This window comes from Molothrus ater, chromosome 6 (assembly GCF_012460135.2).
Source record: "Molothrus ater isolate BHLD 08-10-18 breed brown headed cowbird chromosome 6, BPBGC_Mater_1.1, whole genome shotgun sequence".
NCBI lineage: Eukaryota > Metazoa > Chordata > Aves > Passeriformes > Icteridae > Molothrus > Molothrus ater.
Genome location: NC_050483.2, coordinates 24267006 through 24290293, shown reverse-complemented (window position 1 = coordinate 24290293; position 23288 = coordinate 24267006). Strand labels below are relative to the sequence as shown.

Below are 23288 nucleotides of genomic sequence, written 5' to 3'. Positions count from 1 at the left end.
CTCACCAAGACCAGCCATCTCTTTTTTTCTTGTATACTTCCTAGCACAGGAAATGAAGAAGATTTGTATGTCTGCCTCCATAAGAGCACAGTTTGAAGGTCTGTAAGTCATAGAAGCCACACAGGAACAAAACAGCCTTCTTCACTACCTAAACTCAATGTGTGGAGGGACAAACAGTCAAGCCATAGACTGCCATCCCCTCCTGCTTTTAGAATCAGAGCAATTCCCACCCTCCTCCATGGTTGGGGAAGTCTGAGACTCTCAGAGGAAGAAGATGGAATTTCTCTATCATGTACCACTGCTGCAGGCAAACCTCAGACCCAGCAATATGAGGACCTGCTTCAGATTATGCCATTCTCCACTCTGACTCAAGATGTGGGTAGCTGTGTGGTGATACATTAGGCAACAGTTTGACCTTGAGCATCCAGTACTCCCTCCCTTACAATGCCTCATCCTGCCCACATGCCTCCCTTAGCTTTGTTTCCTCCAGGGGCTTGGGAATGGGAAAAATGAATGCAGTGACCCCCAGGGAATGAAATTTTTTCAGTGGAGAATCCTACTGCCTGGTTCAGAAGTCATCCTGTTTGCATGTGAAGAGAGCAGGGCTTTGCTTTCATAATAACCCAGGGACAGCCTGTCCACCAGGGATGGACTCCCTGGAGCCACAGAGCTGAGCTTTTCCACACAGCTCAGCTCTGTTGAGTGAGAGAGTAGCTCTGGAAAATGATTGCCTCTTTTTAAACCAATTGGCAAAACTCTTGCATCTCTCCTGGGAACAGGCCAGGGATTCTGAGTCACTGCTTGAGTGGGTTGTGGCCAAGGTAGTCGTACCCAAGATATTAAGTGAGAGAGGAGAGATCCACCCAGGAGTGCCAGCAGAAAGAGGAATAGTTATGACCATAATGAATAATAATATAATGATGAAAAGATTCAGAAATGCACTGCCCACTCCAAAAATAAAGTTTGAGGACAACTCAAATGTTGTAAAGAAAAGAGAGGAAAGAGTCGAGAAAGACCGCCAAAGCCTGCATGTCAGCTGCAATGCAAGGAGTCCCGTCCAGCTGGCCTGGGTTCAAAGAGCTCCTATTGTCCAACAGCATTTCCAAGACACCATTCAAAACTTTCAGAAAATAAACCCAAGATGCAGGGTGAGATTTATCACACAATAAAGGCAAGCCAGATGTGTGCACCCTTTGGGAGAGAGACAGGAGGAAGATGAAGGAAGAGTGAAGCGGGGGGGTATCAAGCAGCAGAGGCATGAGGGAAGAGGTTGGCATGAAAGGCCAGATGCTGTGAGGATCCAGGCAGGAGCAGGGGACTGGATCTTTGCTGGGACACATATTGGGCACTTGTGAAAGGTTTCCTGTTTATCAAGAACACTATACTTGGGAAAATTTACCTAGCATCAAGGTTAAGGAACAAAGAGGGAAGATCTCACTGATGCTTTTTTTTCTTTTGTTGCACATAAAACCATGATGGATACTGAAAGGTTGCTTCTTGTGCTGAATTGTATATCTGCAAAATAAGGCCCTGTCTGAAAGAATGTCCAGAAGCCAAATCACTGTAGATTTTGTCTTGATTTTCTGAGGCTCACACAGTCTTCATTATTGCTTTGCAGGGATGTAACTTCTTCTGCCACAGGAATCACTCACTTCCACCTGTGATTAAATTATGTTAAAATCTACTTAACATAATCAAATAATAATAAAAGCAATTAATTACACAGAAAGATAATTTAATCTTTGAATATGCTGGTAACATATTCATGGAGTTACATGTCTACAACCTGCCATCACTACATAACTCCTCAAGTTCTCCCTGCCTCCAGAACAACCTGGCAAGGTGGCCATGCCATATCACACACCACAGATGAAAGGTGACTTGGAATTATTTGTTCTCAGGAAAATCTATGGTAGTAAGGACTTGTTCATCTAAGAGTAAAAAGCCTGAGGAAACATTTTGGAGGCTTAAGCTAGAGAATCACTCTTTGCAGTGACTCATTTGTTTGGTAACTGTATTTCTCTTCTACAAGTTGTTGTTTTTTTATGCTGTGTTTTGGGGTTTTTTTTTTGTTTTTGGTGGGGGTTTTGGTGGGTCTTTTTGGGTTTTTTTTGGTTTTGTTTTTTGGTTTTTTGGGGTTTTTTTTTGAAAGGTCTGGATGTATCTGGAGCCTCTAAACTGAGCTCAGTTGCAGATGATGAATTTGAAGCAGGACACACTCAGCTCTGTAAGGAGTCATATTTGATTACCAGCATGGTTCCTCAAAGCCCTAAAACCCATGAGGCTATCATTTCCCTTGTCCAGGGATGTCCAGAAAATGGATTCCCAAATCCACCAGCTTCTGCAGAGACCATTCCAATGCTGCAGTGCAGATGTCTGCTTGATCTCAGATACAGGAGCTTTCAAAGCAGGAGTTCAGGGCATAATAGGTTTCCTGGCTTTAAATGAACATGGGATCTTTTCTTCTCAGAAGCTTCTAACGTTACTTGAGTACATGATACCATGTATCTCCATATTTCAACTTCTTTTCACCAGCTACAGGGTCCTTGGCTGCTGGGCCTTGTTGTGGAGATGTCCAGCTTGAGGAAGGGATAGCTGAGAGCCAGGTGTTGAGAAGGGGTTTTAATTGGCTTCCTTTTATCCTTCAGCTATGATTTTCATCCCATGGTTGAAGTGACTGCCTGATCTCTGACCAGTCAAATATGTATCCTTATCTTTGGAAATGCAGGGCTTTTACCCCTGGTTTACCAGCATCACATCTTCATTCTACCCCAGGATGGAGTTAATTCATCTGGTTACCCCGGTAGTGAGAAATGGTCTGAGAGGCCTTACTGCTCTTTGTGGCCTAGGAAGGATTTCCCTACTCTCCAGAGACTCTGGTTTTTGCAGCTCCACTGCTGAGGTGAAAATGGTACCCTCAGCATTGGAGCTGAAGATTAATTTCCTATCTGCTGCTTAGGGCACAGATTTTCCACTGAGATGTTGGCAGAAGGTCAGAAATCTGCATTCCAGGTTGAATTGCTTTGAAAACTGTCCTGGTGCAGAACCCTGTTCAGTCTGCTGCTTGCAAAACCAAACTTTTGCCCAGCCTGGCCACTGAAGAGAGTCCCAGCTCTTGCTCTCTCAAGATTTTATGTGAAAATCCTTCACATCCTTGAGTCACAAATCAGCTGGCCCAGACTTCGTTGCTCTGTTAAGTGCCCTTTACAAAGGCCCAAGGAATGAAAGCCACCAGTAATGTTTGGTATTAGCTGCATGCCTCAGCTTTTGGACATGAACAGAGTACAGCTCTTCCTCTTTCAAGGCCTGCTTTTCTTTATGGGTCTCCAGGGACCTGCCAGGGGACAAAATGTGAATTATCTCTGATTTTGGTCTCTGAGCTAAAGAGAAACAGTTTCAATGAGACAAATGAAGATGATTGTAAAGATAATTCAGACCTTTCCTCCTCCTCCTCCTCTGGTTATCTCCCAGAGCAGATTTCCTCTATCTATCAGTGTGTCTTTCTTGATGCTTTCTTGCAAGATGCAGAAAAAAAGGCCCATAATGGAATGGGGCTTACAAGCTGTGTAAGAGCAGAGATCTGCCAACTCTGGCAGCTTCAACTCCTTACTGGCCAGGGCCAGAAGCTTCCAAAAAAGATAGAAGAATTGGTGGAGTGGCATTTATTCCAATTTATTTTGGTTATTGAATAAACATTCCCATCCCACTGACTGGTGAATGGCTTGAGCAGCAGCACCTCTCTAATTTATTTTAATTGTATTGAACTTTCATCTCTATTGCATTTCACGTCTTTTGGTGATAATGTGAAATTGTTTCACATCAGCATGGCAGTATAGTCACACAAATCACACAGAATAAACCATTATTTCCTTTCACGTGCCCTGCCTGTTGTCATACTGTGCATCCCTCACCATTAAGCAGAATTTTTCTCTAAATTGCCCAGGCAGACATGCCACACACAATTAAATCCATGTAGGGTTTTCCAGGGTGGATTCACCTCTGGATTTGCAGGACTGGGCTGGGGATGCATTCCTGGGGTGTGCAGACATGGCTATGGACACCCAGTGGTGTTCTGGCTGCTGTGCCTCTGTGGGGAAGGAGGAAGGGTAGATGCGCTCTGCAAGGGCACACCTGGGTCAGGGTGGATCAGGCTAACATAGCAGATAGGGCCTTCCCAAAAATGATGGATTATATTTTCACACATTAGGACACAAAGTTCACATGAGGTCCCACCCCCATGCTACAGCAGCTGAAAGCCCCATCATGGTGTGGAGTTAGGGTGTCAGTGGGAGCCTGATGCAGACGCAGCTGAGGCTGCCGTGTTCACAAACAGGCAAAGCACTAATTCAGCCAAGACAGCAGAGATCTGGGGACAGAGATGACAATACAGCTTCTCTCTCTAAGGGCTACTGCTCGTGTGAAGTCTCTGCCTGGAGACTGACCTTGGCTTGGGAAGGAGTGAAGAAGAGGAAGAGATCCCTGGCAGCTTGCCCAGGGATACCTGCATTCCCATGGAGAACAGCGCCTACACATCTCTGTTTGAACACAACCCAGCTGCCACCACAATGGCTTGGAAATAAGGGTTGCTTTGTTTTGTAGCAAGCAAGTTTTGTCTTCAGTTCTCCAAGCTCAAAAAAAGCCTAGCAGAACAAGCTTTTTATTTACCTTTCACAAACTCCTAGAAATTTGCCCCAAATCTTCTGCCAGATGAGGGTTAAGAGCAGCCGATCCAAACATTTCATCCTGAGAGAGTTGCGTCCAGTTCTGCGTATGGTTTAAGTCCTGCTCTAATTTTTTTTATCAGAGTCAGCTGCAAGGCAGTTGTAAGCCAAAGGAAATTTGGGACATTCATTGCATATGTAGCATACACACAGCAAAAGCATGCTTAAAAGCAGAGGCATTCCTTTTTATCCTTCAGGGTGCCACTGCTGGGAGGAGAGGTGCTCCTATCTCTCCAGATTCAGCTAGTCACATGCCATAGGCAGACCATGTACTGTAGCTGCTTTCCACCCCAGGCCAGCAGAGCCTGATTTTCCCAAGGAGAGGCAGCTATTTCCCCTCTCCTCCCTAGCACATGCGTATCTGCTCTGAAGCTGGCACCCACCTACCAGGTGGTAGGAGAGCATACAAATGGCCACACCGCTGTGGCCACGCTGCAATGCCACTTGTCTTGTGAATCACCTCAGCCTGGGTTCTGTACTGCCCGTGGTGCTGTGTACCAGCTGCTAATCCCAGCTGAACACACTGGTGCCAGGTATGGAGACACCAGTGTCAATGACTTTAGCAGCACACAAACACCTCCGTTGGGGCCACTGGGAAACCCAACCCTAGTCACAGGCTAGCAGATTTCAATTTTCCACATACCTTTTACTCCCTTTTCATTCTTTCAGGGACAGAAGCATTTAAGTTAAAGACTTAAGTCGCCCTCTTCCCCTGCGCCTGGTGCCTCCCAAGATTCTCCCCAATGAACTGCAGGCGTGTGAACTCTGAGCTGGTATTACACTTCTGCAGTCTCGGCCACGAAACTTCCATGCGGTCTGTGTCGTGCACGTTTTTTAACAACATCACCGGCTCCGTCAGCTTTGTCCCCCCTGCCTGGGTTGCAGGGCAGGAAGGCGTGACACCACGAAGCCTTCCTGCCTGCCAGGGAGGTTTCGGCTCGCCGCGGGAGCCGCGTGTGCCGGAGGGGCTGCGGCGATGTGAAGGGCTGAGCGGGGCCGGCCCGCGCCGCTCCGTCCTAACCCTGCACTCCTCCCGCGCGCCGCGACGCTGCCAGCTGCCTCCCATTGGCCGCCTCCCGGCGCCGCCGGCCAATGGGCGGCCGCGGCTGCGGGCCGTTGGAAGCGCGCCGCGGCGACCGTTAAACCGCCGCCGCCGTGCCCGCGCGGCCGGGCTGCCCTGAGGGGCTGCGGCTCCTCGGCCGCGGCTGCCCCGCCGCTGCTGCGCCCGGCTGGGCGCCGCGCCCGCCACCGCCCTCCCCCGGCCGTGCCTTGAGCTGCCGACGGTCCCTCCTAGCTCCTGTGGCGCCTAGCGCTGGAAATTGTAAATCCAGGCCCTTGGCACGGATGCGCGGTGGAAGGAGGTTTCCACAGCGAGTTGTGCCTGTGCCTTGCAGGGACAAGAGCAGGCTCCGGGGAGAGCTTATCACTCTCTACAAGTACCTGAAATCAGGAGGTTGTAGCCAACTGGGGGTCTGCCCCTTCACCCAGGCAATTATGAGAGGATGAGAGGATATAGTCTTAAACTGCAGGTTTAGGTTGAACATTAGCAAGAATTTATTCTGAAAAGGGACATTAGACATTGGAATGGACTGCCCAGAGAGGTAGTGGAGTCACCATCCCTGGAGGTGTTTAAGGAAGGACTGGCTGTGGTATTTGGTGCCATGTTCCAGTTGACATGGTGTTCAGTCATAGCTTAGATTCAGTGATCTCAGAGGTCTTTTCCCACTTAAGTCGTTCTGTGATTCTACGATTCTACAGACAGCAGCAAATTCTGGGTCTAGTTCCAGATCAGGTTCAGTCGAACCCTGCCATCCTGGGGTGTCTGGTGTGTTTGGTCCACCCTACATGCCAAGGTTGTGATGCTGAAAGTAGTCACAGGTGATTTGGGCATTGATGCAGTGCCTGGGACAGACGGGGTGCTGCTGCTCAGGATGCGGTCCTGCTGCTGAAGGGGAATGATAGTGGCGTTCACAGGCAGTTTGGCCTTTGGTGCTTTGGCCATGCCACACAGAGAAGCAACAGCAAGGGGGTAGCAGGTCAGTGGCAAGCTGCTCAGGCACAGCAGGGGCCTGGGTGGACCAGGCATGGATCAGCAGGGACCTGTGATATGTGAGGTACAAGAGCAATATGGGTTCAGGATAGAGAAGCAGCAGAGTGGTGGCATCCAAGGGGTGGTCGGATGGTCACTTGTGCCGCTTGGGGTGCACATGCACTGTCTGGCTGTGTGGAGAAGTGTGTATAGCATTTGTCCATCCTGTCTGAATCGTATTAACACAGTTGAGAACTTCACTTTCATAAGGTCTAAAATTCTCTGCATTTTGAAGAGAGCAGAAGGACTGTCTGGAGTGTATGGGCTCTTCTTTCCTGGAATGTAAAGAAAACCTCGGCTGTGCAGCTGGAGTGCAGGGGGCTTCATTCCTTAGTGAAAGCAGAGAAGGGAAATGCAGATGTCACAGCTGGGACAGGAGATTTATCTTGGCAAGCAAAGAGGAAAAAATTTTCAAAAGAAAAGAGAAAACTCAGAAGAATCCCCTCCCCATTTTCACTGCTTGCCAGCACGAGCAGAACCTCCAACCTGCAAAGGCCTTTCGTCTCCTGGGCCTGGGCTGCCGCCCAGCTGGATTTAGCCCCTCGCTGCTTTCTCTTTGGAGCGAGACCGTTGTGGTGGGTTGAGAGAGGCTGTGAGAACCAGCCTGATCCTGAAGGAAGACTGTGTCCAAACAACTCAGCTGGAGGTGGGAAGGGGAAAGTCACAGTCAAAGAATGGAAGCATGAAAGGGAAAAGGAGGGACAGATGCAGCCAGGATGAGTCCAGAGAAGTGGATCCAAGGGGAGGAAGTCATCACCTCCTCAGCCATGCATGGTGCCACTGGGCTACAAGAGTGCTACCTTAAGGCTTCCCATGTGCAGCTGGGCAGGAGAGAAGGCTTTGTGCCTCAGTCTCTCCTTGGGGCCTCCAGAGTTCTAACACCATCTCTGGGTGGGGGTATATGTAGAGCTTGCATTTGGATGTCTGGATGCCTTGCATTAGCTCCCAAGATAACTGTTGTACAACAGGAAAGGGTGTTTGAATGAGAAGTGCACGCACGCACATACAGTGTGCTATTTAGACAACCCTAAGCATGAGGTCAGGATGAAAACATGTGGTGGAAATATGTTTGGAAGAGTTGGTGCCTGTGTCGATCACCAGGAGTGGGAGGGAACAGAAGCCAGGAGCTGACAGATTCTCACTCTCTCCCCATGCCTGAGGTGGCCTCAGCCTGAGCAGATTCTACTGTGGCACCAGGGTAAGGCTCTCTGTAGGGCCTAGCGATGCAATGCTTGTTGTCTCCCCATACCTGTACACACTGGCTCATCCTCTTTGGGCGCTGCCTCCCTGTCCTCCGAGAGTTTGAGGGGGACAGGCAGCCAGAAATCAGGCTTGGATCAGGAAATTCAGCACATCCTCGCCATTGCATTTCTGTCCCTTGGCTGCCCCCTCCCTGACCGCTCACTGGTAATACAGCTTTGGAAACACATCTCGTGCTATTTCTTGGCTTTGGAGCATACTTAGAAGAAGAAGGAAAGAGAGTGTGAAAGGGAGGGGAAGATAACAGAAGCGAATAATGCAAAATGAGACTGTGCTGTGAGCTTTGTATCCCATCTGGAAACTGTTTTCCCTCAGTACACTGCACACCCACTCCCTCTAGGCCAGGATGGTAAGAGTCGAGTTTCCCAGTTGCCTGGTCCCCCTTGCTAAAGCCAGACCCATCTGCATGAAAGCTACATGAAATATCTGAAAGGAGAATCTCAACAGTTGTTGAGCCCTTCATTGTCACAATTAGAAACTCTTGGCCATTCTTCTGAGGAGCAGGAGCTGGCTGATCTCAGCCTGGTTGGAAGGCACTCTCAAGCAGCTTTGGTCTTGAAGAAGCTGTGAGAGGACGAGGCTGCTATGCTTGTGAATCTCTGTACCATCCCACCTTCATTCACACCCAAGTTCCATGGACTCTTTCTTGGACCTTCCCTGGTCTGCTGAGACCTTCACTGCCATTGTGTTGGCAAAAGTCTCCCCAAAGCCCAGCCTAGTCTTGTCATTTTGTGGCAGCACATGAAGACCTTTAGCTGTGCTGGCCCCAGCCTGGGTGGGAACGGAGGGCTGGTGACCACACAGCACCTTCCATTCCAGCAAGGATAAAGCTGCTATCCATTTGGTCAGGTGATAAACCTGCTTCCCTTCATTGCTCAGAAGCTTGGAGCATTGACCCTGCCATGTGCTGCTGTGATGTACACAGCCCTGAGTCACCCCCTCCTAGTTCCCTGAACCCTCTCTCGCACATGCAAAGGAGAAGTATAGCTGAAGCTTTCTCTGAGTTTTGCCAGATAAGTGCAGCTCCCAGAATTAGGCTGGGTGGGACAAAATTTGCATATTCTGCGTTAACAGGCTCAATCTAAACTAATTAGTAGTGGTTTTGATGCCATCTATCCAAAAGAAACTCTGGGTTGCTCCTCACTGTGTCCATCACAGTTGGATCTTGACAAGAGGACACTCTTTCTTCTTACCATGTGGTTGCATGCACAGCTGTCTTATACAAATTAGAAGTCTAAAATTAACAATACCTGTTGACTTCAGAAGAGAACACTCAACCCAAGAGCCCCAGTAGTCTTCCTGGGATGTGGTGACAGCTTCCTGCTGGTCCCATAGTTTCTATTATGGGTATAGCCAGCTACAAACCCATGTTATTATTTTTGTTTGCTTTACTCTTCCCTCTGCTGCTTTCCTCTGCCTCTTGCCACCTTCTTTGAGTAAAACAACAATCTCCAGCTTTGTGTCAGCTCTAGGTGCTCTCCCTCCTTGAGGGTTTTGTATCCTTGGTGCCCCCTTTGATAATAACTATAGTTATGGCCAATCTCATGGGCTAGCTCCCTTCTCTCCATCAATTGTGTTTGGAGATGTTGGACTGGTATATGTGTGAGTGGTGAGAGCTGAAACAGGCTGCTTTGATGAGAAGGCTTTGCCAGTATTTAGGAGGATAAGACCCAGAAGCCCAGAGGGGGGTAGATTCCACAACATTTCTGGATTCCCAGGGAGGGGTGCAAGTTTCATTCTCTGCTCATCACCCATGTTTCTCCTGTACTGTGCAGTAGGCCTTTGTCTCTTAGGAGAGAATGGTCTCTTGGGGACCTGAACTCCTGCACCTCTGGGAGAACAGTGTTGCCTTCATCCCCATTCCCAAACAGTGAGGTCTTCGAGCAGCAAGTCTGCTGTGTGGTGTCTAAAATAATGAGAAACCTGAAATTACTCTTGCCAATGTTGGTGCATGTGTTAAGGCTCTGATACTCAGTCCCTTGAACTCATTACTCATCTCTCACCCCTCAGCAGCTGCTGGGGTGATTTTTTTTGGTTTCGGAATAGAGCCAGAGATGCATGTCCGCCTCTTCCCTCTAGGTCAGTTTGTCCAACAATAGAGAGATTGTTGACTGACCAAGGGATCATTGTTCTAAATGTGGGTGGGATGCCGCTAAAAGATAATCTGTGTAACTACTGCACGGATGCATTTTCTTGACTCTCTTCAATCTCACCTCTGCCTTTGTTAATGCACAGTTGTGAAAGAAAGTGGAAGCACGTGGCAGTGTCACAGACAGCTCTCCCCACAGCTGTCCATCTAGCTCTTCTTCTCTTCCACGGCTACACAGTCGTTCTAGTTTTCAGAGTTACAACATGAAATATGATTTGAGCCCAGCTCTGCTGTGTTGTGGTGCATTAGCAGCCAGCACTCTGAATCCCTTCACTTTTCTGTGGTTCTCACCCTTACCATAAGGCTATCGTGTTCACATCCTGTGTTCGCTTGTGTTGTTTAGAGAACATAAGACAAAGAACAGCTGTTACATGAGCAAGCACTCTCTGGGGTTAATGCTCAGGACTCCAAACTCTTTATCTTTCTATGCTGTAGGATAGGACAAAACCTGGTTTTCCAGTGCATTTTAGATAACTATCTAACCCAGTTCCATCTGCTGACTCAGCTCTCTCTGAAGTTACACTCCCCACAGATGGTAGGTGTTTTCTGTTATTTGATTCAAGTGCAAAAATGCTCCTAGGCAACTTAGAAATGGCTGGGTGGATTTTACCAAACTACCCCGCCAACTCTGCTTCTGCTGTGGGAACAAGTGGAGAAAACTTTAGCCCAGACATTGCAGGGAGGGCCTCAACACTAGGATTTAGCATGAGTGTGCCTTCTCCACCCTACTTGCATATGCAGTGTCTGGTCTCCAGGGAAGCCTTGGATGGTCATGTGTTGGGCTGTCACTCCAGGCAGTCAGAGGACAGGTGGGAAGGAAGTGAATGGAGAGAAATCTCGTGTCAGGCTGAATGCAGGTGGCAGGGACTCCACCCCCACTTCCTGCATGCTGTGTAAGCATCTGAGGTTTTAAATGGAGCAGCTGAAGGATGATGTTGGAGGGTGAAAGGCACTGACATGTTGGAGATTGCTGCCCCTTACCATCTCCCTCCCCCATTTGGTGGGAAGTGTGGGTCTGTTCATCTAGAGCCTGCTTCACTCCCCAGCCTCACCCCAAAGCTCTGCCAGCCAGTGGAATGTTGACAGAGTGGTACTGTGCTCAGGTAAAACAAATATACCTTCCAGTAGGAGCAGGAACCTACAGGCTCCAGCATCCGGGGTCCCCTGGCCACCTCCTGCCTCAGTCCTAGCACTGGGGAAAGAAAGGACTGCACACACCCCATGCTTCTCTAGAAGCCAGGCTCTCTCCTGAGCTGAGCTCTCACCCTGGAATTCATTGGCATTCATGTCTCCACTCCAGGACCTACATCTCTCCCACTCTCATTCATACCCTGTGGCTCTTGGTATTTCAGTATACTGCTTTCAATGCCTTTCTGCCCACCAAGATGCTTTTCCAGGCAGGGGGTGGGGGAACAGACCCAGTCTGACTCTGCTGAGCTCTCTCCAGTTCATTTAAGTTACACAGTTCTGTCTGTGTAGTATAGTCACTTGAATCTATCTGTCTTTTCTTTCCTCTCCCTGAGCCAGAAGCCTCAATCTGCCAACAAATGGGATAATTTTTCAGCTGGTGTTTGGCAGCCATCATTTTTCTCCCTGCCCAACCAATGCTTTGTTGTAGCAAATGGAAAAGTTAGTGATTTGACTTCTGAATAGGAGGATATGCCTCAAAGGAAGAAGGTTCCCTGTAGCATCAGGAGCTCAGCTCTGCAGCAGCACTGGCCAGATTTACCGACTGTTACTGGAATGATTAGTGGAATGATTGTTTGTTGTTAACAGCCCATCTGTGGTGTTTAAACTTCATCGGGGAGCTGAATTTCACAGGCATTATCTGGCTGAAGTACAGCCTCATATGGTCTACAGAGGGGCTGTTAAATCCCAGAGGAAATTAAATACAACAGGGGGCCTTCCTGTTATGTTGATCCAACTGATCTTTTTTCTCTGATAGAAATCAGCAGCTGGATTGATATCCTCTGGGGCATCAATGTGCCTATTGCTGCTGGCAGAGAACATGAAAAAGTGTCTGTCACTAAGGACAGGTGCTGAAGACCATGACTTTGTGCCACACTTACATTTTATCGTCACAGGAATCTCTTTCTTGTATTCTATTCATTTTGTTGTCACAGTGAGATTTTGTTTATAAGACACAGATAGATACTCACAAAGGAAGGGGGAAATAAGTTGATGTAGAAAAGTTTCATGCGTGTTTGTGGCATAGGTAAACATGCAGTGATGTACAGCACAACATCCCTTTCTATCTTAATTTGAGGTCTTGTTGTCAGACTGATGGAGGTGAGGAATAGGAATTGATGCTGAGGTTTGACTCTCAGTATGGAGGAAGGCTCTCAGATCCCTCTTGGAGTTGACACTAATGCTCTTTCTCCCTTTGTCTTTCCTTAGCATTTCTCAGAGAACCTGGATCACTTCTCTGACAACATGGAGGATTTCTCCAATGACCTCTTCAGCAGTTTCTTCGATGACCCAGTACTGGCTGAGAAGAACCCTCTGCTGGACATGGACCTGGATCCACCCACTCCAGGCATCCAGGCAGAGCACAGCTATTCCCTCAGTGGAGACTCTGCTCCCCAGAGCCCCCTTGTGCCTGTCAAGACTGAAGATAATGCTAACGGTGAGCATGAGATGTGCACACTGCTCAGCTTTCGGCACCTCTGTTAGCAGAGGCTCTCACTGGCTTTCATATATAAGGACAAACTGGCTATTCCTTGGACTTGCACATGTCCAATACAGGGAAGAATTTGATTTGCTGTTGTCAAATACAGCCACATTTTCCCCTTCCATTTGTGCTGTGATAGTCATATTACTCCTTTGCTGGGCTTACTGTTATTTACGAGGATGGTAATTGGCTGTGGCTTAGTGTGCTGCCAGCTTCTGGCAAGCAACAGGCAATGTCTTTTTAGGACCCTGCAAACTTGGGTGTGGATGCCCTAAATCCAGCTCCGTTTTGGCATCAGGCAGCAGGGTTTTGGCTTGCACATAGGAAGCATGAGTCTCTGGCTGCAACCAATGCTGGTACATGTGGAAAGCTAAGTGGCTTCTTTACCAGCAGATCTTTTAGCAGGAGACAGAGGGGAACAGTCATTTCAAAACTTATTTTTAAAACAATTCATTTCAGGATAATTTATGATGGCTGGGTATTTTTAGAGCTGTCCTTGCAGAGAGTCCTGTAATTTGTGGGATTGTGTGGGTGTCCCAACAGCTGATGGACACCACGCTGCCTGAAAAAGCAGTGGCACAGGCTCAGTATACACAGAAGACAGCTATTCCTTTGAGCAACACTGAGACCTGGGACAGAGGCTTCCTGTCATGACTAGGAATTATCCCAGCTTTCTGGTACAAACACCAAGGCAGAAGGAGAGAAGGCTGGCCTCTGCTACCTCTTGGTCCTTGAAAAGGCACAACCATCTGCCACATTCCTTAGGGGCATCTCAGAGAGATGCTGGGAGAGAGGTTTATGGCAAGCCAAGCAACTCTGCCTTAGTACCAAAAAAGCTTTCAATTTGCATTTCTTTTTCCTTAGTTTTAACCCCAGTACAGTCTTGGAGGGGGCAACTAACAAAAAAACCCCAAACCATCATGAACAGAAAACCACAGCTTTCTTTTGCCCCTGAAAATGAATAGGAGGAGATGAGTATGAGAGAAGCCAAAAGAATGCATTTGTAGAAAGCAGTGAGATGAAGACTGCCAGCATGAAGCTTTCTCAAGAGCTCCTTTCTGAGACACTCAGCACCACTTCTCCTTCTCTCCACTGTGTCTGCTCGTGCCCTTCCTTCAGCTGTTATTTCTCAAAGGCAAGATCATGACTCTCTTGAATGGAGTGTCACACTGACCCTTGAGCAGAGGCCGGCGGAGGGTGTACAGTGCATAACCCAGGAGAGTTTGAGATGGGCCTGGCACTTCTCTCTGAGAGTGCAGATCAGTTTTATAAGGGAGTAAGGCCTGGCATTACAATGGCAGGCATAGGAGTATCCATGCACCCAGTCCTGCAGCTAGATAATTCAGCTCATCTTTCCAGGGCTTTTTTGGCTCATAATTGCATGTGAGTCATATTCTAGTGAAACCCTGAGTCAGGTCCAGTATTTGCAACACTGTGCAGTCCTTTTGGCATAGCTCCATCCAGTCTCAGTCCTTTTAGACATTCAGTTCCAATTAATTACCCAAAAATGGTTTTTCTTTAACATTAAGCAAGCTCTGCTCAGTCTGCAGAGCTCCTCAGGAATGCCCCTGCTCTGTCTAGGCTTGGAGCTGGCTGAGGCTTGCTTTTTATCAGCTTTCTTGCAGCTTTTCTGCAGATCTCCAAAACTCTTCCAAATCCTGCCCCTTCCCACATGGTTCCCACTAACACAGGCCAGCTAGGGCAAGCCACTGGGTGCATTGTGACCCTGCTTATCAGTGGAGTCTGCTTTCCAGATGGCTTGTGCATACTGATTGGCTGCTTCATCCCTCAGAACCAGCCCTGAGTTTTGCAGGGTGTGATTTGATGCCAGGAGCAGGGAGAGCCAGGGTTGTGCAGAACTGTGAGCACTGGACCAGCCTCAGGTTAGTGCCTGCCCTCCTGTACAGGTCCTGCTCTCTCACTGCTCTTTGCCTCCTGAACCCTCGGCAGCTACAGATATCTCTCAGCCACATTTCTTCCCAGTAGGTACAGAGCATCTACAGACTATCTAGAGCAGAGGATGAGTGTCTTGGCATGCCTCATCCACCAGCATACAGTGAAATCTGCAGTGTTACAGTGTTACCTCTGAAACATCCTCTCAGGCAGCAGAACCTAGATGCCTCTACAGAAGATGCCTACTCTCAGTCCCTCATTGACCCTCTGATGGCTAATTTGTCTCTGATTCTGTAACCCAATCACTCCCCAGAAGAATCTCCGAGGGTGGGAAAGAGACCAGGGTCAGAATGTAGACAGGAAATGGGAGGACAGCACATACTTATTTGGGTGTCTGCTCCTTGGCCCGTCTGGACTGACAGCACTGGGGGCTGCTCTCTCACTGAGTCAAGTCTGGTCAGGGAGAGCCCTTGGTGGTCTGCTCCCCCTTGTCTGGTAACTTGCTTCAGCAGCAGCCCTCACAGAAAGATACCCCACACATCTGAGAAAAAGAGAAATGCAGATCTTTGCAACAAAAAGGATGAGGAGGAAAAGGCTTCAAATGACAGTAAGGAACTTCAGAGTAGTCAGCAGGCAAAATGTTCCCACGGTGGGCATTACAAAACCACAGAAGAGTTTAAATGGAGGATGATGTGAACTCTTCAGCACTTTTCAAAGGGGTAGGTTCAAGTGAATCATCTATCAGGATTGACATAGGTTTAGTTGAACTTGCCTAGAGCAGTAGGATAGACTGAAAGATCTCTCAAGGTCCCTCATTTCTGTGAAAGGCAGAAGTCAGTCCAAAATTTCTGGATACAAACACTTGTGGCTGTGTGACACTTTGCCTCCTTCCATCAGAAGGGGTTTGTCTGCAAACCAGAGTAACTAGGACTTCACTACTTGCGGTGGGTTCAGTGTCCTTAGCAGGACAGAGAAAACACAGTCCACTCTGTGTCTGCGCAGTAGGCTCTGTGTTGTCTCAGCTGTACAGTGCACCCCTGCCTGAGATGCTGCCTGATGACATTGGCCCTGCTGCATTATGGGAAGCTCTAGAAAGCAATCCAGCAGCACTGAGAGCAGCACACACAGCTGAGACACACACGCAGCAGCCACAGGATCTGCCTCTGTGCTTGACAGCGTCCAGTTGTAGAGGCAGCTGGAAGGAATGAACATCTGCTAGAGAGACTTGCTAGGCAGAAATAAGAGGTGCTAGACCAAAGACAGGAAAACAACATACTCCATTGTCAAGGCCAATACTGTGTTATCATATAGAATTCTTGTCTGGGCTTTAACACCACACTGTCCAAGCAAAGGCCAGAGGCAGGATTCTGCCCTGGCCTCTCCTGAAAACAGAGGCTGAGTTGGGCAAAGACAATGTTAACAAATGTTTAAGTTAGATCAGATAGCAGCTCCCATGTGAACAGCTGCTTGTTTGTACTCTTCTTTGTGCAGTCTTTTCTGGAGCAGAGAAAGACCTTTCTCCCTCTCTCCTCTTGCCAGGACATCTTCTGGACTGAGGCCTGCACTGCAGAACTGCTCTGGGCAGCAGACAGCTAGGCAACATCCCTGGACCTGACTGAAAGTGTTGCATGCAGAGAGCAGTGCAGAGAGGTTAGAGAGTGAGTCAGACTGTGGCCTTGTGGAGGCAACTGGAGCTGTCTCTGGTGGCACACTTAGCAATAGTCTGTCCTATGTCAAGCCAAATGTATTTTTACTTGCCAGATAAAAAGGGAAAGGGAATGGATGAGGATTAGGAAGGAGGGTGCAAGGCTGCAGGCCGGCTGGGAGTAGCCTTTTGGCAGGCTGAAGTATTTGAAGAGCAAAGACCGAAACTTTAGAGCAGAGCCCAGGCAGCTCTCCTGCCTAGCAGTCCTTTTCCCATCTGATCTGCAGTTTATCTGGGATCTCTACTTCCAGTGGCAAGCCAGGCTCACACCACAGATGTGCATGGGACAGAGCAGGCAGGAGGTAAGGGGAGCGTGTCCCCATGGCTCCATTCAGTTCTCTTCGGACATTCCCTTTCCCTCACTGGTGCTTCTTGTCCCTGCCAGCAATGGCAGCAGGGTACAGCTGTGGACAGCAGTCCCCTGAGCAGCTCAGGGTAGAGAAGAGAGTCTCAGAGGTGAGACTGAGGGGAGTAGCTGTGGAAGCAGCCTCACAAGCAGGTGCTGCGGTGGGCTTCCTTCCACAGAAATAGACCTTCTTCCTCTTCTGTCATGCAGCAAAACCCTGGTACTTGGCACAACATCATCAGGCGGCCAAAGCAGCACTGTCAGCCTTTCACTGTCATCATGCTTGCTCTCTCACCAGCTCTCCAGCACAGAGATGGTGCTATTCTTGCTACATCACCTGGCAGATCTGTGATGCTGGCCATGCTGCCTATGGAGCAACAGCCCAGCATCCTCCTCTCACTGAGCCCTAAATATAAATAAGCTCCAAAGGATGAGACCTAGACATTACTGGGGGGAGAAACCCTCCAACTGTCCTCCAGAGCTTGGGCTGTACAGTCAGAGCCCAGCAGAGACACAATTCCTCTATCTCTGTCCTGTCTGCTCCCCACACACTGGGGAGCACACACTAGGGGTTCATTCCCTTTTGTACTCTGTGTTGTGTACACTGTCACCACATATGCTTGTGTGGTGACAGTGCTGAACTTGGGGAGGCAGCCTCCTCAGTCAGAGGAAGCTGTCTGCATGGCTTCTTTTCTCCTTGCCCTCCTCTTGCTGGAGTTTGACTCTCATGTTGTGCATGTTTCAGAGCTGGAGAATGGAGTGTGGTCACTGGGGCCCAAACTATGCTCCATCATGGTGAAACAGGAACAGAACCTGCCTCTAGACCTGCCTGAGTCCCAGCTACCTGCCAGCTCCATACCAGTGCTGAACCTCAACCCTCTGCAGAGACTGCCACTCCCCGAGGAGGTGAGCCCATCTAAGATGTGTTGGGAACCTGGGCTCTCACACAGCAGCACCTCTGGTGGTGCAGATGCAGACATGTGACTGCAGGGTCCTGCAAGGTGATTTAGCTACTGAACAGACAAGAGAAGATGTTACAAAGCCCAGACACTGTATTATTTGTCATTCTCCTCTTGAAATGGCAGCACAGAAGGCTTTACAATCTTGGTTAAATATAAGCATGTTTCCTTGGCACAAAAGCCAAAAGCTCTAAGCTTGCACCTACTGGAGATCTGCCCCCTCCAATATGCCAGTATCTCTGTAGCCACTCTTGGCTTATTTTCATTTTTCAGAGAACAGTATCAATTAATGTGATGTCAGTGACCTCACTATTTCTCCATATAGACCCCTGCTCTGCCACTGTCCTTTTCATGGCTTTGGACTTGTCACATGGCCTCTCACTCTTTGTAGCTGCTCACTAGAAATGTTGGTCCCACTCTAGGTCCTGCTTGCTTTTTCCTATGAATCAGCAGGATTTATTATTTCTGTGTAACAAGGGGCTAACTCTTTTGGTCATATCTAGGTTCTTAAGAAGTCTGTTTGTCTGAAGGAGGTTCACTTATGCCACTGGTATGTGGGTGTAAGTTGAGGGCTTAGTTCAGCTGGCCTTGACTCCAGCTGTGTTGGATGAGAAGGTCTGACCAGTCTCACACAGACCTTGCCTATCTTGTAGCAGCTCAGTAGATAACAGTAGAGCATCTCTGGGGTTCACTTCCTTTTTTCACTCATGTTGAACATCTTCCTATTTAAACAACCATCCAAAACAAATGGGTTCTTCCAGCCAAAACTGTGCACAAACTTCCTCTATTATTTACACAGCTTGAACTTGCTGTGCCCTCCAATCTCTGCTGTGTATGCTCAGCAGCCATACCATGGTGCTCTCTCAGCTGTGTTTACAGTCTGGAGGAGTTTGCAATGTGTCTGTTTAGTGTAAAAACTCCACCCTATGGTGGGCTGGGGGCTGGCAAGCCAGGAGGCTGAGGGACAGCATAACGCAGATGGGAGTAAATCTACTCTTTATTCAGCTCTCAGTCCCCTCCAATTGGAAACAGTTGCCCAGTGTCCCTGGTGAAAGCCACATGAACAGGGCAGCATGGTTGTTCTGTTTCTGTACAACCTCTATACTCCCATTTATAATGAAGGCAGATCAAAGAAGGACTTCCCATGGTAACACAGGGGTTGGTTTAAATTAGCCTGTCTGGGTCTATTAAAGGAAGAATTGCCAAGAATAAAAGTCATCTCCCTTTTGGAGATACTCAGCTCAGTGCATTGCTTGGCAGCACATCCATCTTCCAGTGCCACTTGCTCTGTAAATGTGTTTGCACTCTGTGTGCCCAGCAACTGAGACTTCAGGGGCTTATGTTTGAACTCTTGGTTTCCTCCGTGGTGAGAGACCTCTCTGGGGCAAAGCTGTGAGATGGGGCAGGACAGGCAGCAGTTGACCAGTGGCTATGGGCAGAACTGGTGGGAGCCTTCTGGGCAGGGGATGTGGCAGTGGCCAAGAGCTCTTTCTGCTTCTCTTCCACAGGTTCCTATAGAAATGACTCCAGCACCTGTGATCAAAGCTGAACCCAAAGAGGTGAACCAGTTTCTAAATGTACCTACAGGTAAGAAGATAGAATTTCCTGGCCAACTATATTACTCAGCTATAGATTGTTATTATACAGGGCAGAAAGACAACACCTAGAGGCAGAGCTGTGCATATAAGGCAGCACTGGGGCAGAGAACACCAGAAGAGTGGGCATTGTTCTAGTTCAGATCAGTGTCTGCATCAGGAGCCACAAACAAAATTGTTCAGACAGGGACTCCCAGGCAAAACAGGCTACTTCAGAGTTGGAAATATGCAAGAGTGCCTTTAAAATCCTCAGAGAGACTGTAGAGCTATCCAAAAATAACCATCTGAAAGTCAGGAAATTCAGGATCCAGTTTAATTTGAAAGAAACCCAAGCATCTGAAAATCTGCCGATGCACAAATGAAAGCACTATGGGAACTCCCACTGCCGCAGAGAGACATTCCTTAGGCATATTCCCACCTCCATTAAGGCCCCTAGGGCTCACCAGTACAAAGTGGGGACAGTTTTCAAGTGCTTGGAAACCAACTGAGTGACCGGAGCTCCGTTGGATCAAGTGTGCTGGCAAGTGTGTGAACCCTGCAGTGCTTTTGGAAGAGCTGTGCTCTCACAGAGCTTCCTGTACTTGTGAACAGGCTATGGAGCAAAACATCACAGGCTTTTTACTTCTTTTTGGTTGACACTGGAGCACCTTATTGCTTTGTAAATACCTTCAGTTCCTTGGCAAAGCCCTGCCAGCTCCTCTGCAGTTCCTAGTTTAGCACATTTGAGGTCAGTCTAACCTCTGTCTTGGGCAGTGCTCAGTCAAGCCTTTTTCTCAGGCTCACCCCATCTTCTGAAATTTGTCATCCTCTCCTTTCAGCCCTGTGTTATGGCAGGGGGCATAACCCTATGCCTGTACCAACAGGCTGACATGAGAGCCATTGACTTGATCTCCTTATTCCTCAGTAGATGACCTGGTGCAGATGCCTCCAACTCCACCCAGCAGCCATGGCAGTGACAGTGACGGATCTCAGAGCCCTCGGTCCCTGCCTCCCTCCAGCCCAGCCCGGCCTGCTGCTCGCTCTTCTACTGCCATCTCCTCCTCACCTCTCCTCACAGCACCACATGTAAGGAGGCAACAGGGCTGGGACACAGGGCTCCTTGCTGCTCACAGGGGTTTGTAGGATTTCCAGGGCTTATGTGGAGGTTCCTGCCCTTGCTAAGGTCTCCAAGCTGAAATGCTCTGTCAAGGCAATGTGATGTCTTAGCACAAGGGTAAACGCTCATAGGAGTGAGAAGAGGCACAATGAATCTTGCATATCTACCAGCATCTACTTTGTTTTAGCAGGTGCTGTCTTTCATCCATACTTTGGGAAGTGGCCTATGCACTAACAGGGCTTTCTGAGAAGGCTAATGAGAGAGAGGAATTACTGAGAATTCCAGTAACCAGCCCATTTTAACTGTTGCCCAGAAGTTTGTTGGCAGGTGTGCAAGTGTGTAGCCAGCCTCACTGTGAAGGAACAGATGCCCTCCCAAGTAAAAGAGGAAAGAAGTTGCTGAGCTGTGCCCCCAGATCAGGTTGAGAGTAGGAAAGAGCACTGCCCTGCACCTGTTTGGTGTCAGTGGGCAGCAGTGTATTCCACTCTGATGTGTACAGCCTCTGGCTGCTCTGCAAGGCTTTAAGGAGGATCACTGGGGTAGAACTCCTTGCTGACACTGATGAATGCTCTCTGTGTGTTTCAGAAGTTACAAGGAACCTCTGGCCCACTGCTCTTGACTGAAGAGGAGAAGCGCACCTTGGTTGCAGAGGGTTACCCCATTCCTACCAAGCTGCCCCTCACCAAAGCAGAGGAGAAAGCACTGAAGAGGGTCAGGAGGAAAATCAAGAACAAGGTGATTGCAAAAAATGTAATCATTCAGTTTCCATGATTCCAGAGCATCTTCAGCTGACCAGTGCTGTAGTTACCCTCACCCCCTCAGTGCCACTGCAGCTCAGAAAAGGTGGGATCGTGCCTTTGGTACACTAGCATGAGCCTCCCAACCCACAAATAGGTGCCAAAGGGCATCTCTGCTTGCATGCTTTGCATACAGCCATACCTGGGAAGTGTGGCTTCCAGTACAGCTCCTGGGAGTGTGTGGTGTGGGATAGGGTCCACAGATCAGACAAACTGGTCAGGTCAGGCCTTGTTGCTAGGACAGGGAAACCAAAGCCATTGCATGGTGCAGGACGGGTGATGCAGAGTGTTCACTAGCCAGGCAGAGGCTGTGATACTTTAGACTGGGATTAGAAAGCATCCTGTGGGACAAATGGTGAGACTGAACTAATCACCCAGTGACTCAGAAGTGGCCTGGAGCAGAATCAGCCCAAATGGCCACAGCACATACACATGTGAGTCAGTGGAATGGAATGCAACCCTGAAGATGCTTTCAGCAGCGAGGGGCATAATGCAACAAATGGTTGCAGGTTACAAGCCAAGGAGGGCTGTATACCTACAGCATCAATCCCCCCCCAGTTTTGGCCTAGAGATCAGCAGGAAGGCAACTCCGCATTTGCCTTTAGGATGCTGTGTGTGCAGGAGAGAGACAAGATGTATGAGCCACAAAAAAGCATCCAGAGACTTATGATACTGACTCCCCTCTGCCCCCCTCCCAGATCTCTGCTCAGGAGAGCCGCAGAAAGAAGAAAGAGTATGTGGAATGTCTAGAGAAAAAGTAAGTTTCTTCTTCTCAGTCTTATTTTGAAAAAAGTAATCCTGACCATGCACAGGCCGCCTTTCTAGTATTTTGTCTCTGAATTGCTCAAGAAATACAATTCCTTGCAAGGCTGGCTGCCCAGGAGTTTGGTTTGGGATCTTGCCCCTACTCTCCTCCCTCCTAGAAATCCTCTTGCGGGATAAAGATTGGGCAAGAAATTTTGTGTTTCCAACTGCTTCATTTGGCTGGTCCCCTGCAAAAGACAGGCCATTTTGGCTGCCAGCAAGGTGGGATTTTGGGTTTCCCCACAATAAGTTGCCTCTATTTTGTCTGTCCCATAAGTGGCAAGCTGTTGGAGGGCACTGATCATGGCTTTTTCCCCCTCTCTTCCCATGAAGTCGGACACACAAACACTTGACAGCAAGAAAAACCTCGCATTACAGTTGTTCCCCACTCTCCCCCACTCCCACTCTCTGCATTAGCTTTGTTTTTCTCCTTGCAACTTTGTTTTTCTCCTATGTTTGGCAGGCCTAACCCAGTCACATGACACTGCCTGGGTAGAAAACTCCTGTACTAGCAACCCCTAATGTGCATTCCCAGGCAAAGAAGAATGCTGCAATCCAGGCACAAATTCATGTTTCTGTAGAATCTTCTTCCCAGTTACTAACACCATCTGAGATCAGCAAATGGAAAAAACAACCCCCAAACCCAACTTCAATTAACTCTTCTCCCTGATGCTATTTATCTTCTCTAGTTGCACAGAAATGCTCAATTAAAGCAGATGATTCAAGGGGCCTCAGTGTGCATGGGTACGTCCAGGCACCAGAGCACATCACCTCCAGCTAGTGTCCCATATGGGGACCTTCAAGCCAGGGCTGGGGAGCTGGCTGACCTCACTCAAAGGGCAGGTCGAGGGCGTTTGGTGCTGGGGCCTCCTCCCCAGATGTGGCTGTGGTGCCTGTATGTACTAAGCAGTTTGTTACGCTAGAGCATTGCTATGACAGATGGCTTTCAAACAATGCCAGGTTTAAATGTGAACCAAAAGCAGCATTCAGTGATTTTTTTTTTTTTTAATAGAACATGTCTTTGGTCAGCTTGGCTTACTAAAAAGTGGTTTGTCAAAGCCTGTACTTGGGCCCTTCCCCATTCAATTTGACACTTTTGCTGGAAGCCCAGTTTTTGCACGGAACGCCTGGTTCAAAAGCTGTGCTGCAAACCTCCAGCAGTATCAGGCTGCGTCTCTATCTGGCTTGCTTTTCTCCCGACCT

General features: G+C 48.5%; 1 protein-coding gene across 4 annotated transcripts in view; it reads left to right on the top strand.

Moving 5' to 3' along the window:
- CREB3L1 (cAMP responsive element binding protein 3 like 1) overlaps positions 1-23288 on the top strand; it is a 63493-nt gene that overhangs the window by 29651 nt on the left and 10554 nt on the right. For 3 of the 4 annotated variants that reach the window (XM_036384776.2, XM_036384775.2, XM_036384773.2), the window contains exons 2-7: positions 12617-12845; positions 17580-17740; positions 19302-19380; positions 20293-20453; positions 21070-21219; positions 21980-22038. In XM_036384776.2, coding sequence (XP_036240669.1) covers positions 12653-12845; positions 17580-17740; positions 19302-19380; positions 20293-20453; positions 21070-21219; positions 21980-22038 — 803 coding nt within the window. In that variant the 5' untranslated portion in view covers positions 12617-12652. The remainder of the gene's footprint in view (positions 1-12616; positions 12846-17579; positions 17741-19301; positions 19381-20292; positions 20454-21069; positions 21220-21979; positions 22039-23288) is intronic. The other variant, XM_036384774.2, reaches the window with a different exon arrangement.